At 42.5% G+C, this 16030-nt stretch overlaps 1 protein-coding gene across 4 annotated transcripts in view; it reads left to right on the top strand.

Moving 5' to 3' along the window:
* The window catches only part of AMPD2 (adenosine monophosphate deaminase 2), a 190669-nt gene that overhangs the window by 40215 nt on the left and 134424 nt on the right, over nt 1-16030 (top strand). The window contains exons 1-5 of one of the 4 annotated variants that reach the window (XM_075335750.1): nt 3706-3808; nt 6186-6313; nt 6530-6660; nt 10681-10749; nt 10895-11000. In XM_075335750.1, the coding sequence (XP_075191865.1) occupies nt 3739-3808; nt 6186-6313; nt 6530-6660; nt 10681-10749; nt 10895-11000 (504 nt within the window). In that variant the 5' untranslated portion in view covers nt 3706-3738. Of the gene's footprint in view, nt 1-3705; nt 3809-3989; nt 4078-6185; nt 6314-6529; nt 6661-10680; nt 10750-10894; nt 11001-16030 lie in introns of those variants that run through there. The other 3 variants (XM_075335752.1, XM_075335751.1, XM_075335749.1) reach the window with 3 other exon arrangements.

Raw genomic sequence — 16030 nt, 5'->3', positions numbered from 1 at the left:
CCCTACCTCATCTGAGAGCAGCATGATGTAGGCAAAGAGACCCTGAATCCAACAATTTATCATTTGGTTTACTGGAGCGGTTCTGACACAAAGTTTCTAGATTTAGCAAGGCAGCAGACTGAGAAAGCTTTCCCCACCTACACCCGGTTCTATATTGTACATAGACAACAAGGAACTAATCACAGCAGGGGCGTGTCAGAGTACTGCAATGTAGTCCAGCAATGATAAGCTCCTGTCTGGCATATGGTACATATATTTGGTACATATATAGTACATGTGGTATATGGTGCATATGGTATACGGCACATATATATATATATATATATATATATATATATATATATATGTGTGTATATATATATATATACAGTACCGACCAAAAGTTTGGACACACCTCATTCAAACAGTTTGCTTTAATTTCATGACTCTGAAAATTGTAGATTCACATTGAAGGCATCAAAACTATGAATTAACACACGTGGAATGAAATACTTAACAAAAAAGTGTGAAACAACTGAAAATATGTCTTATATTCTAGGTTCTTCAAAGTAGCCACCTTTTGCTTTGATTACTGCTTTGCACACTCTTGGCATTCTTTTGATGAGCTTCAAGAGGTAGTCACTGGAAATGGTTTTCACTTCACAGGTGTGCCCTGTCAGGTTTAATAAGTGGGATTTCTTGCCTTATAAACGGGGTTGGGACCATCAGTTGTGTTGTGCAGAAGTCTGGTGGATATACAGCTGATAGTCCTACTGAATAGACTGTTAGAATTTGTATTATGGCAAGAAAAAAGCAGCTAAGTAAAGAAAAAAGAGTGTCCATCATTACTTTAAGAAATGAAAGTCAGTCAGTTTGAAAAATTGGGAAAACTTTAAAAGTGTCCCCAAGTAGTGCAGTGGCAAAAACCATCAAACGCTACAAAGAAACTGGCTCACATGATGACCGCCCCAGGAAAGGAAGACCAAGAGTCACCTCTGCTGCGGAGGATAAGTTTATCCGAGTCACCAGCCTCAGAAATCGCAGGTTAACAGCAGCTCAGATTAGAGACCAGGTCAATGCCACACAGAGTTCTAGCAGCAGACACATCTCTAGAACAACTGTTAAGAGGAGACTTTGTGCAGCAGGCCTTCATGGCAAAATAGCTGCTAGGAAACCACTGCTAAGGACAGATAACAGGCAGAAGAGACTTATTTGGGCTAAACAACGCAAGGAATGGACATTAGACCAGTGGAAATCTGTGCTTTGGTCTGATGAGTCCAAATTTGAGATCTTTGGATCCAACCACCCTGTCTTTGTCCGACGCAGAAAAGGTGAATGGATGGACTCTACATGCCTGGTTCCTACCGTGAAGCATGGAGGAGGAGGTGTGACTGTGTGGGGGTGCTTTGCTGGTGACACTGTTGGGGATTTATTCAAAATTGAAGGCATACTGAACCAGCATGGCTACCACAGCATCTTGCAGCGGCTTACTATTCCATCCGGTTTGCGTTTAGTTGGACCATCATTTATTTTTAAACAGGACAATGACCCCAAACACACCTCCAGGCTGTGTAAGGGCTATTTTACTAAAAAGGAGAGTGACGGGGTGCTACGCCAGATGAGCTGGCCTTCACAGTCACCAGACCTAAACCAAATGGAGATGGTTTGGGGTGAGCTGGACCGCAGAGTGAAGGCAAAAGGACAACAAGTGCTAAGCATCTCTGGGAACTCCTTCAAGACTGTTGGAAGACCATTTCCGGTGACTACCTCTTGAAGCTCATCAAGAGAATGCCAAGAGTATGCAAAGCAGTAATCAAAGCAAAAAGGTGGCTACTTTGAAGAACCTAGAATATAAGACATATTTTCAGTTATTCCACACTTTAAGTATTTCATTCCACATGTGTTAATTCATAGTTTTGATGCCTTCAATGTGAATCTACAATTTTCAGAGTCATGAAAATAAAGAAAACTCTTTGAATGAGAACGTGTGTCCAAACCTTTGGTCAGTACTGTATATGGTACATATATTTGGTGCATATGGCATTTAGTACATATATATGGTATATACGGTGCATAGTTACTTAGGTTGAAAAAAGACCTAGGTCCATCTAGTTCAACCTTCTTCCACCAATTCTACATTTGGTCACTAAGTCATTTATAACCAACAATGTTTTGTGTACTGAGGAAATCATCCAGCCCTTTTTTAAAAGCCGTTATAGTATCTGCCATTACTACCTCTTGTGGTAGGGCATTCCACAGTCTGACCGCTCTAACTATAAAGAACCCTTTTCTATTTAGCTGTCGGAATCGCTTTTCTTCCACTCGCAGTGAGTGCCCCCTGGTCCTCAGTACTGTCTTTGGAAGAAATAAGTCATGTGCCAGTCCTTTATATTGACCACACATGTGTTTATACATATAAATGAGATCTCCTCTGAGACGTCTTTTTTCTAAGCTAAACATATCTAACTTTTTCAATCTGCCATCATATGTGAGGCCTTCCATTCCTTGTAATAGTCTAGTTGCCCGCCTTTGAACTGACTCTAACTTCAAAATGTCCTTTTTAAAATGTGGAGCCCAAAACTGAATCCCATATTCCAGATGTTGCCTTACAAGTGATTTATAGAGGGTATACAATACGTTGGGATCACGGGATCTAATCTCTCTTTTTATACACCCTAGAATCTTGTTTGCTTTAGCAGCTGCTGCTTGACATTGAGTGCTGCTGCTCAGCTTATTTGTAATGAGAATACCCAAGTCCTTCTCCTGTTCTGTAGTCCCGAGTTTACTTCCATTTAATGTATACGCAGCTATAGGATTACTCCGTCCTAGGTGCATTACTTTACATTTATCAACATTACATCTCATTTGCCAAGTATCTGCCCAGTCTGACATCTTATCCAGATCGTTTTGTAATATTGTACTATCAAGGTCAGTTTTTAATATCTGACTGACATATATTTGGTACATATGGTATATGGTACATATATTTGGTTCATATGGTACATCTATATGGTATATAGCATTCATATATTTGGTATATACGGTACATAAATTGGTACATATAATATATGATACATATATTTGGTACATATGGTAAATGGTACATATATTTGTTACATATGATATATGGTACGTATATATGGTATATAGGGTACATATATTTGGCACACATGGTATATGGTACATATATATTTGGGATATATAGTATATGAATACATGGTACATATATTTGATACATAAATTATCTGGTACATATGGTATAGATGTTACATATATATGGTACAAATGGTATATATGGTACATATACTTGGTACATATGGTATATGATACACTATAGGGTACATATATTTGGAATCTATGGTGGAAATATTTGGCACACATGCTATATGGTACATATATGGCACATGGTAAATGGTACATATATATGGTACATATGATATACAGTACATATATTTGGTACGTTATCTGGTACATATGGAATATGTTACATATATATGGTACAAATGATATATATATGTAGTATATCTATATGGTACATCTATTTGGCACATACGGTATACGGCACTTGTATATGGCACATATATGTGGCACTGGTGCTGTACCGCCTGGTCAGGCTGCCTAGAAGTCATGCAGGACCTCCATTTGAGCCGCCGTCAGGTGCTGCCCTCACCCCGCAGCTGGCACGTCCCATCCTCCATTATTCATGGCCATCCTGACCTTGTGTCTTATATAACATCCTCCTCATTGCTTCTCACGTGTATGCACAATCAGCAGCTGTGTCTCCCCGGCCGCAGCGTCATCCCCGCACAGTGGCGGACACGTCTCCCCGGTAAGCTTCCCTTTCACGTCCCCCCTGGCACATGCCCGTCCTCATCTCTGTCCCTTTCTGTGTGACAACTCCCCCTTCCTCCGTCACACAGCAGCTCTGCAGCTGATCTTCGGGTATGTAGCGGCTCCCCCTCTGTCTCCCCACATGGTACAGTCCGAGCCGCTTCTTCCTCTTACTCCTTCGGGACTGCGGCTAGGACAGTTCCATAGACTTCTAGAGCAGAGGGGAAAACAGCCGGCTCAATGCAGCAGTTCTGGAACAGCTGTACGGTCAGTTCTAAGTACTGGGGAGAGATGGGATTACGGGGCACAGGGCAGATGAGGGGCCGGTTAGAAGGGGAGGAGGGCGGTGGAGGCAGAGGACGGGGTGCAGACGCCCGGCAGTGACACTGGAGGAGGGTGATGGGGACATAAAGTGACTGGACCAGGGTGCTCTGACCAGTGCGTGGGCCCGCACATCAGGGTGGCCGGATGATGGCAGGACACAGGGCTTCTGTCCTAGCACTGGCCAGTGCACTGCAGATCAGTCATCTGTGGCTCCTGTCCTAGGTGATGGAAGCCTCTCCATCCAGTTACAATATATGATATAGATGGCAGGCGACAGTCAATAGAAGCTATACAAAGTCGTCCTAAACATCAGCACAGTTGAAATTTGTCAAAAATTGTAGAAACGTATGTTAATGATGTTAATGGAAAATGTAGCTGTTTACAGTGGTTTCAGTCCCTTACTTTATGGGCCCGTGTATAGCTGTTGCTTTATGCAGGGGCAGACAAGCTGTTTTCGCCTTGAATACTAAAGGGATTCAATGAGCGTAAGTAAATTCCATTTGTTTAGCACACTTTGTTTCATGGCTGTTCTCAGGAGTTGTCCTTGGAGACGGTAAAAGCCCGGTAAGATCACAATCCATTTTTCAATTAGAGTTAATGTAATAAAATGCCTGTGTGTACTACTCTGGATATTGCTGTGACAGGCTTGTGTTGGCGCCCCCTGGTGTCCATACCATTCCTTCCCAGACCTTTCACTAATGTGATCAGTGCTGGGAGATTTCTTATTGACTGGCCTGCACAGTGGCATGAATAATTCTGCCTTTTTGTGTACAAGACAATCTGGGTGGTAAGAACTTGTGACTGGGCATGTGTGGCCACCAGTGAAGGGCACATGAAGAGCTTAATCATAGGGGATCGAAGAACACCAGGGGGACATGGAACGGATGTAACAGCAGTACCTATGGACAGGAGCATCCTTTCTAAAAATCATTCCATCTCCTATGTTTCCATTACTCTTAGGCTTACTACACACTTTTTTTGCCAGTATTCATAAGCTCCATTTACTAGACTGAGACCAAAAGCGTGTCTCTGCTTTCATCTGGCTGGTATACTTTTTTTTTTCTGTATGGAATATCACAGTATGCAGAGGAGTCCAGTAAAAACATATAGTATGTTGCTTAACACAGGTAACAAATACATCAACATAAAATAAATAGCTTTGGCTCCCAGAATGAACGAAGTAAAAAACAATAAAATCCCTAAATCCTCAAGACCCCAAACAGCCAAGTCAATTATGGTCCTAAATGATTGTCTAGGAACATTTATTCTTTTTATTGTGCATTTTGTTTCCTGTGTAAGTCAACATATAGTGCTGGAGAAAAAGAAAGGAGTGAAAAAGGGGAACATATAATGCACCCATGACGTTTCACCAGTTTCTTTTTAAATTTCTCTCTGTTTTGGAGATATTAGCTTGTAAAGTTTTAGCACAGATTTGTCTCTTGGGGCGTGTACTTCTTCCTCTTCACAAATTTGACCAATCATAAACAGGTAACAACGCACAGGGGGGAAAAAGAACACGCCTCCTCTCCACTGATCTCTGCACCTAATGTGTAGGGAGACAGCAGAGCTGAGATATGTATTATTACAAACATTGCAGATCTCATCTAACAATGCTGTAATATCTGACTGTCGTGATATTATACATAACTCATCTGAGTCCTTACACAATAGCTGAAATGCAGCAGAAATAATAGGCTACATTCGCACTTTAAGGGAACATGGCCTTAAACTGAACATTTATGGTGAGCTACCTTACATTTCTATGTTATGCAACTGGTGTGAATGGTGACAATCTCTACACATTGCTGGATCTATAAAAGTAACAGAAAAAGGATGAAAGCGCAGGCACTGACAACATCACACCATCAAGACCACTGCCATGTACTGTTTATATATTTGTAAGACTTTTTATTACTTCCTTGGTCCCTTATCATTGATCTTATACTGTAACCTTTTTAAGTTGTAATCACAATTCACACTGTATATAATATAGCAATCACATAAAGATGTTATTTGACGTTTTTATTAATATAAAAGCACTTGTCTTTCAGATTTTCGGGGGTCTCCACTCCATCTACTACAGTCAGCCAAATCCTTCTCTGGCACCCCTCATAGTCTAAAGCAGTTGAGTCGAGAATTAAGAACATCCATGGAGGGAAAATACAAAGAAATAGCAGAGGTATTAAAAATGTCCCATGTTGCCTTATCAGAAAAATCCCTCTTTTAATGCCCCCACACACCACCTCCCCACAATTGATCACTGCTGGAGATGCACCTGAAGTCCTCAACACATTTCTCTTTTTGTTCAGGGAAGCTGCAGCAAGACAACTCACTTAATAACCTCATTATTTATTGTGGGTTTTTTTATTAAACAATTTTGTCATCTATCCCTCAGGAACTGTTCAGTCGTTCCCTCGCTGACAGTGATATGCGTTCTGCTCCATATGAGTTTCCAGAGGAAAGTCCGATTGAGAAGCTTGAGGAAAGGAGACAGCGTCTAGAGCGACAAATAAGTCAAGATATCAAGTAAGGCAACACAAAGTGAAAAAATAGAAATCTTTAACCCCTTAACGACCCATGACGTACTGGGTACGTCATGGATCGTGTGCCGGTAAGCGCCGCCCCCTGCCACCGGCAGGCGGCGGCGACGATCTGCGCACATATCAGCTGTTATCAACAGCTGACATGTGTGCCTGCTAGCCGCGGGTGGAATCGCTTCCACCCGCGGCCATTAACCCCTTACTCTGTGGAAAGAGCTGAAAACTACTGTTCACAAACGCTCTCCATCCAACCTCACTGAGCTCGAGCTGTTTACAAAGGAAGAATGGGCAAGAATTTCAGTCTCTCGATGTGCAAAACTGATAGAGACATACCCCAAGCGACTGCAGCTGTTATCGCAGCAAAAGGTGGCGCTACAAAGTATTAACTTAAAGGGGACGAATAATATTGCATGCCCCACTTTTCAGTTTTTTATTTTTTACAAAAATTTAAAAGAAGCAATAAATATTGTTCAACTTCACAATTGTGTCCCACTTGTTGTTGATTCTTTACCATAAAATTTAAAATTTTTTATCTTTATGTTTGAAGCCTGAAATGTGGGAAAAGGTTGAAAAATTCAAGGGGGCCGAATACTTTCGCAAGGCACTGTACAGAACAGAGCAGCTGATCTCAGCACTTTAAGAGCTTGTGTTTTTTCTGCACATGTTTTAATTGTAAAAGACGCTGCTCTTAACTTGTTGATACTGTAAATTGAAATATCATTCTGCTCTTTTTTTTTTTATTTGCGGATTTGAGCCATCAAAGCATTTTTCCAAATTTGCAGCCTGTCACTCCAGTCAGCATTTTTGCAGCATTTTTCACTTATTCAAATCAATGGGGAAAAAATGCAAGTAGAACCACATCAAAAAACATGCATATTTTACATCTTCTTTTCACCTGCCAGCACTCTGGGATTTGGTGCAGAAAAATGTGCTGTAAATACTCAACATGTACATATACCCTAACCCCTCAGATGCCGCTGTCAGTTATGAATTCAGTACCTGAGGAGTTTGACAAAGTGTGATCGCTACTTTGTCAGTCCATTAGGACCCCCGCAACACGATCGCAGGGTGCTGATGGGTTGAGGACAGGCAATCATGAAGCTTGTGGTTCTCAGAATATGGCAACCCAAACGCAAATTGTTTTTTTTTTTTTGTTTTTTTTCAAATAGTGTATCAATTGTGCAAAACTAATAAAACATAAAATATACACATTGTTTATCGCCATATTCGTACTGACCCACAGAATGAAGATAGCGTTTTATCTATGCACGAAGACGAACAGCATAACATTTTAAATGCAAGAAAATAGGGCTAGAATTGCGGCTTTGTTTATATTATTTCCCATAAAGTGTTAAAAAAAAGTTTATTAATAAAGATATAAGTACTCAAAAATTATACCATAAAAAAAAACAAGCCTCATATATGCCAAAATCTTAAAATAGTTACATCTCCTGGAATGTGACAACAGAAAAGTGGAAAACTGAAATGGTTTGGTATAAAAGCCAAAACTGGCTGTAATGCCAAGGGCTTAAAGGGGTTGTCCACTACTTTAATGGACAACCCCTTTAAGGAAGCCAAATATATTTGGCTAGAAAATATTTTTTTTCATTTGTTTATTTAACAGCCAAAGTATAACAGTTGCAAGTTAGAAATATAACCAACACATAATGATACAATAAGGAGGAATCATAGCATAGTCATGAATAACAGTAGAATCCAATAGCTAATCAATGCAAAGTAGCAATGTTCTTACCCAACATAAGTAGGCTGTACAAATGAAGTACCTGAAATATATAAAACTAACTAAAAGGAGAACTAGAATAACAAAGTAACCACTTCTGCCATCGGGTGCCAATTTTAACATATTTTTAAAGTATCCCAGACCATAAATAACAGATTACATCTCGTAGGTAAAAACTCCTTATAAGCACTACATTCAGGTGGATATTGACAGGGAGGAGTTCCACATTTCCCAGACCGTAACCAACTTTTCAGGGTATCCTCTGTTTTGGTATAGAGTACGTTCGAATAGAATTATTGTAGTGACTAACTCTATCCAAGCTCATGTTGGGTGGGAGTTGGACAAAGGTGACGCCGAAACGTGCGCGTTGGGGCTGACGTCACATGTGAGCACAGGTCTCCCTCTGCACAGGTAAAAATCTTCTACTTTACATCCACCATGTCTCTAGTTAAGCGTTTTTTACATACATCTGCTTTAGATACTCTTGCATAACAGGCCATGTAAACTAAACTTAGTACTGCTAATGTACACCGTTCCATAACATTTTCTTACATTGTACATTACAGCCATTACTACTATATATACCCATGTGAGTGTTGATTATAGCGAATATGGTTCTGGCCCTTTAATATTACTGATGATCGATATTATATGTGTCCATTATCACATATATAAAATAGACACCACAGGGTTAGGCCCTTTGTTCTTGCATGCCTGTTATAGACATTATACTTGTGAATATATGTGTTAATGTGATATGGTACCGTATATTTAAAATTTTTTCATAACTTTGTAACACCTGTGCAGTGATACCTGTCCTTGACCTCTTTATAATATTTGTACATGTGATGCTCCTTTTCTAGGCTCTCTGCCTGTTGGTATTCATTTTAAATAATAAAACTTGTTATACTTTTGACCAAATCGGTTTCTCTTAGAATTTTTGTTCTAAATTTCGGTGCCTAAAAGGGGAACTAGAATAACAAAGTAACCACTTCTGCCATCGGGTGCCAATTTTAAAATATTTTTAAAGTATCCCAGACCATAAATAACATTACATCTCGTAGGTAAAAACTCCTTATAAGCACTACATTCAGGTGGATATTGTCAGGGAGGAGTTCCACATTTCCCAGACCGTAACCAACTTTTCAGGGTATCCTCTGTTTTGGTATAGAGTATGTTCGAATAGAATTATTGTAGTGATTAACTCTATCCAAGCTCATGTTGTGTGGGAGTTGCCCATCCAATGTAGGGCTATAAGTTTCCTAGCCATAAAGAGAGTCTCCCGTAGGAAAATTTTGATGTGATGGGTCCAAGACCCCTCGTCTAGAACTCTGAAAAGACAGAGCAATGGGTCAAGGGGTATGGGGGAGCAGGCCAGGGAAGATAGAATCGAGACAACCTCTTGCCAAAAAGAGGCGATCACTGAACAACTCCAAATCATGTGGATAAAGTCTGAATCTTCAATATGACATCTTAGACATTCTGAGGTTGTCAGGTGGCGCATCTGAAATAATCTCAGTGAGGCTAAATATGCTTGGTGTACTATGTATAGTTGAGTCATTTTGTTATTGATTGAGGGGAAACCTTGTGCTAGAAAATATTAACTTAAAGAGAACCTGACAGCTGAGCAGCATGTATCTGGCACTGGTTGTATGATTTCATCCATTTTTTACTCTGAAAGCTGCGTATTTCAGAGAAAAACCTAGTTTAATAATTGCTGGTGACTGAGCTGCATTGGACAGGTAGGTACCGAGACAGCTTCTTCTGCCCGCCTCCTGGAGGGAGAGACCTGTCACCCCATCGCAGCAGGCGGAAGAAGCCGCCCGAGACCCACCTGTCCAATATAGTCTCCAGTGCGGCAATTCAATTGTTTTTCTCTGAAACACCGCAGTGTTTGAGTCAAAAATACCTGGCTGAGATTGTACAGCCAGCGCCTGATACATACTGCGCATGTATAATCTGTCAGGTTCCCAATAAAATAAGGAATCAACAAAGGTATAAAGAATGTCTGCCAATGCTAAAAACCACCCAGAACAAAACTAAATGAGTAGGATGATAAAGAAGAAACTATAGGGTACATTTAAGGAATTAAGTGGAAGCAATTACGGTAGATAAAGGAAGACTTAAACAATAGCGTTGTCTACTAGTATTATTACTAAATGATAATTGTATTTCTTTCACCTTCTTTCCTTGCCCTAATATGTTTCACATTGCCTTTGAGTTCTTTCTCATCCGTATTTCCAATCTGCTGTTGATTCTCCCCAGACTCGAGCCTGACATTTTACTTAGAGCAAAACAGGACTTTATGAAAATCGACAGCAGCTCAGACTTACAGTGAGTCACTCCTTTTATCTTCCTGACATTGTATTGTCTGCTTGTACGTATCATTTACCCTCTCTTCTGTTCACCTTGTCACATCCTCCTCTTGTCTCCTTACATTCTCTTGTGCTCTGTTTTCCTATCCCTTTTGGTTTCCCAGGGTATACAAAGAAGAACATGAAGATTTGGTGGATCATTTCTCTAAAGAGGCTTTTCTTGAAAGAGAATATCTCAGAGTGTCCATTGCAGGTGATGAAAAGTGTGGGGTAAGTGCTTCATTATTTAGATATTAGATCTTTAGACATACATATATTTTCCCCGTAAATCATCTGCAACGTATCACATTATATAAGCATGCAGTGCGATACGGTGCTAATTGTCTTACATTATTGTATAAAAAAAATGCACACATTACGATCTTTTTTTTTTTTTTCAATACTGTATACCATTGCATAAAATACTGTTGTTTACTAAGCCATTCCATACCTCTAAAAAAGTACTGCTGACACATGCTGGCCACTCTTTAGGTTTATGTTGGGAAAATGGAGACCCCTGAATTCCATAAGCTTTTCTGATTTCAAAAATAGGGTTAAATGTGATGAGTGAGTGATGAGAGGGTCTTAGTACAGTATCAAAGTAAAACTCCACCTTTAATTAAATTTGGCTAAAAATATATCAGATGGAAAGTCTGGACATGGCAGCCTCTGAGTGAGGAGGAATGGAGGATTAGTGAGCTTACCTTTAACTTCAATTGTTTTTATATACTAGAAGGTGGCCCGATTCTACGCATCGGGTATTCTAGAATTTACGTATTGTGTAGTTCATGTATGATTTTTGTTATATATATATAGATGTTGTTGTGTGTAGTTACCAAGTGTTTGTGTAGGGGCTGTACATGTTCTGGGTGTTGTCTGGGTGTGACGGGGGGTGAGAGCGGTGTTGTATGTGTGTTGTGTGTGTTGCGTTGTTTGTGGAGCGCTGTGTGTCTGTAGCGTTGTGTGTGTGTGTTGCGCGGTTTGTGTGGGTGTGGTGTGTTTTGGGGGAAGGTATGTTTTGTGCAATGTGTGTGTTGTGCAGTATGTGCGTATATTTATGTATGCCGCGGTGTTTGTGTGTTGGGTGCTGTGTGTGTGCGGCGTTGTCTGTGTGTGTGTGGGTGTCTGTGTATGGCGGTGTTTGTGGTTCCCAGTGTGTGTGTGTTGGGGGGAGGTGTGCACCTCCCATCGTGCTTCATCCCCCATGCTGCGCACCCCCCATCGTGCCCATCCCCCATGCTGCGCATTCCCCATCGTGCGCCATCCCCGATGCTGCGCACCCCCCATCGTGCTCCATCCCCCATGCTGCACACTCCCTATCGTGCTCCATCCCCCATGCTGCGCACTCCCCATCGTGCTCCATCCCCCATGCTGCGCACTCCCCATCGTGCTACATCCCCCATGCTGCGCACTCCCCATCGTGCTACATCCCCCATGCTGCGCACCCCATCGTGCTCATCCCCCATGCTATAATAGTTCTCCTATTATACTCAGAGGAGTATAATAGGAGGACTATAATAGGAGGAGTAGTCCTGGGGGGAGAGGAGTATAATGCCGGCTCCCTGCACATGTGTACCGGGAGCCGGTGTACGCTGGTAACTATGATACACATCGGGTAACTAAGGGACCTTAGTTACCCGATGTGTATAATGGTTACCAGCGTTCACCTGCTCCGTCACGATCCCAGCATCGCAAGGGTATGTCTGGCGCTGCTGGGATCGTGACGGAGCCGGTGTACACTGGTAACTATGATACATATCGGGTAACTAAGGGACCTTAGTTACCCGATGTGTATAATGTTTACCAGCGTTCACGGGCTCCGTCAAGATCCCAGCATCGCAAGGTTATGTCTGGCGATGCGTGCGGAGGGCCGGGGCGAGCGGCCAATCCATGCGGAGGGCGGGGCCAGGCCGAGGAGAGCGACCAATCCGTGGGGGGGCGAAGCCGAGGCGAGGCGAGCAGCCAATCCGTGCGGGGGGGCGGGGCCATGGCGAGCCCAGCGGCCAATCAGCTTTGTGTCACCGTAAGGACACAATTTTGGAGCAAGACAGACAGACAGACAGAATTTTTATATATTCCTTGCATTATGCAGGTACATGTTTGCGCTAATCTAACACTAATATCTTTTTCCACTTAATAAGTCAATAAATATAAAAACAAACAAACAACTAAACAGATAAACAATTCAATGCAGAAAACATTTTAAGCTATATTGTGTTCATGGGTGTTTTGAAAACTATTCACATTTTACTTATGTGTTAACTTATTATGTAACAGTGATATCATGCGTGCCAGTTACAACCTTTGGTAATGGCTATGAGAGATAACTAGTACACCAGATACATGAGACATTGTTGAAGGATTAAGTGAGCCCCCAATATATAGTCTTGCACGGTTTGAAGCGTGTTGAGATCATGTTGGATCCTTCCTTTTCTCGTCATATGCTGTCATGGGAGATGCAGGTTTCCCCTATACACATTAGATTGACTACTGGTTGTGGCAAGATCCGTTGGTTTGGGGTAATATATATGAACAGTTTATCTGGAGACCAGGACCTACATTTTTTGGTATTTGGAAGATTACCTTACAAAAGGATTATCTTCACTGATACATTTTATTGGCTTCAGGTCAACCTCCTGAAACTCAGATTGTTGTTTCTATTTCCCACAAGTCCCTTCCACCTTGTTTGGGACTCTTATGTTTGAGTGCAGACAGAAAACTTGACAACGGTGGTGTACATGAACCACCAGAGGGGTATTAGGAGCACTTCAACCATGAGAGAATCTACCAGAATGGGCATCTAGAGCACAACATTTCTCAGCCGGGAAATTCTGAATTCAGGAGAGTTGGCTTTTTACAATTCTTCAGCCAGCTCAGTCCTTGTTGAGGCACTCCTGATGTGGACATCTTTGCATCCTATCTCAAGCACAAAAGGCTAGGTCTTAGGGTACCGTCTCACTAAATGACGTACCAGCGATTCCAACCACGATACGACCTGGTCAGGATCGCTGGTGCGTCGCTACATGGTCGCTGGTGAGCTGTCAATCAGGCAGATCTCACCAGTGACCAGCCACCAGCGACTCTGCACTTGGTAACCAGGGTAAATATTGGGTAACTAAGCAAAGCGCTTTGATTAGTTACCTGATATTTACCCTGGTTACCAGCGTATACCGCTTAGCGCTGGCTCCCTGCACACATAACCCGGGTAAATATCGGGTAACTAAGCAAAACGCTTTGCTTAGTAACCCGATGTGTACCCTGGCTACGTGTGCAGAGAGCCAGCGCTAAGCAGTGTACGCTGGTAACCAGGGTAAATATCGGGTAACCAAGCAAAGCGCTTTCCTTAGTTACCCGATATTTACCCTGGTTACCAGGGTACGCTGCTTACACAGAGTCGGTGCCCGTTGGTCTCCCGCCGTCAAACACGCCGATGTATGCTGCATAGCGGGAGACCAATGAGCAAAAAATGAACCAGAACAGTGTGTAACGATCAGCGATTTCACAGCAGGGGCCAGGTCGCTGCTTAGTGTCACACACAGCGAGAACGCTGATGAGGTCACTGGTACGTCACAAAACCTGTGACTCAGCAGTGATCTCGCTAGCGAGCTCGCTATGTGAGAAGTACCCCTTAGCCTGGCCACCATGAAGGGGCAGATTTTAGAACATCTCATTCTTTTTCAGCGCTTTCTGGTCTTCTACAAGTAGGTTAAGATTTTGATCCAGGGAGAGGCCCACTGCATCCCTCTTTAGAAGCATACAGTGGACCCTTTGGACCAGGGCTGTGGAGTCGGTAAGCCAAACCTTTGACTCCAACTCCTCAATTTCCCTTGCATCGACTCCGACTCCACGCCTCCGTCCCACATGTATTGCTTATATTTAAGTGTTTATTGTAGTACAATGTGAACATCAGACATTTAATCATTTTTATGATACAATAATCAAGATATTTAGAGCATAAAACATATTTATTGGAATACAACTTTAGAACACAAAAAACTGTAATAAATTGTAAATATGTAATACACTATGTAATATAGATTATACAGTGTGTATATATATGTATATATATATATATATATATATATATACACACACACACACACACCGTATTTTTCGCTTTATAAGACGCACCTGATTATAAGACGCACCCCCAAATTTGGTGAAGGAAAAGAGAATTTTTTTTTTAATGTTAAATTTAAATGGGGTCCATCTTATAATGCCAGTGTCCGTCTAACAAATCATATAGGGTATATGTCCCTCATAGCCCCCCATCCTAAAATTAGCCCCCCTTAATCTGGATATGGCCCCCTTATATTGAATATAGCCCCCTTGTGCTGGGACACGTCCCCCTGTGCTGCCCAGGGCCCCTATAGATGGTACACCTCCCCTGTGTTTGATATGGCCCCCATGTGTGCTGCCCATGGCCCCTATAGATGGCACACCTCCCCTGTGTTAGATATGGCCCCCATGTGTGCTGCCCATGGCCACTATAGATGGCACATCTTCCCTGTGTTTGATATGGCCCCCATGTGTGCTGCCCATGGCCCCTATAGATGGCACATCTCCCCTGTGTTAGATATGCCCCCCATGTGTGCTGCCCATGGCCACTATAGATGGCACATCTCCCCTGTGTTAGATATGCCCCCCATGTGTGCTGCCCATGGCCACTATAGATGGCACATCTCCCCTGTGTTAGATATGCCCCCCATGTGTGCTGCCCATGGCCACTATAGATGGCACATCTCCCCTGTGTTAGATATGCCCCCCATGTGTGCTGCCCATGGCCACTATAGATGGCACATCTCCCCTGTGTTAGATATGCCCCCATGCTGCTGCCCATAATAAAATAAAACACTCTTTCCTTCTCAGCGCTGTCCCTCCTCGTGTCTCCCACCTCGCAGTTGAGCTCCGGCTTCCTGCACTTCCTAGTTCTTGCTGCCGGTCATGTGATCGGCACGGCAGAGTGATATCATCTCTGTGTGCCTTATCACAGACAGCAGCAGCAGGAGACGGGAGATCAGCGCTGGAGGTAAGTAAAGCTTTTTTTATTTTACTATGGGCAGCAGCACAGGGGCCATATCTAACACAGGGGGGATCATGTGTGATCAAAGGAGGGCGCAGGCAGAAATAATATGCCCCGCTGCCCCAGCCCCTCAGCGTGATGCAGTTTCAGCACCACGTTGCTGATGGACAGCGGCTGTGCATATTATATGAGCGGGAGCAGGAGATCAAACGCTGCAGCTCGCAGCTGTCACCTGCCC

This window comes from Anomaloglossus baeobatrachus, chromosome 2 (assembly GCF_048569485.1).
Source record: "Anomaloglossus baeobatrachus isolate aAnoBae1 chromosome 2, aAnoBae1.hap1, whole genome shotgun sequence".
Classification (NCBI taxonomy): domain Eukaryota; kingdom Metazoa; phylum Chordata; class Amphibia; order Anura; family Aromobatidae; genus Anomaloglossus; species Anomaloglossus baeobatrachus.
This window is presented reverse-complemented; position numbering and strand designations above follow the sequence as displayed.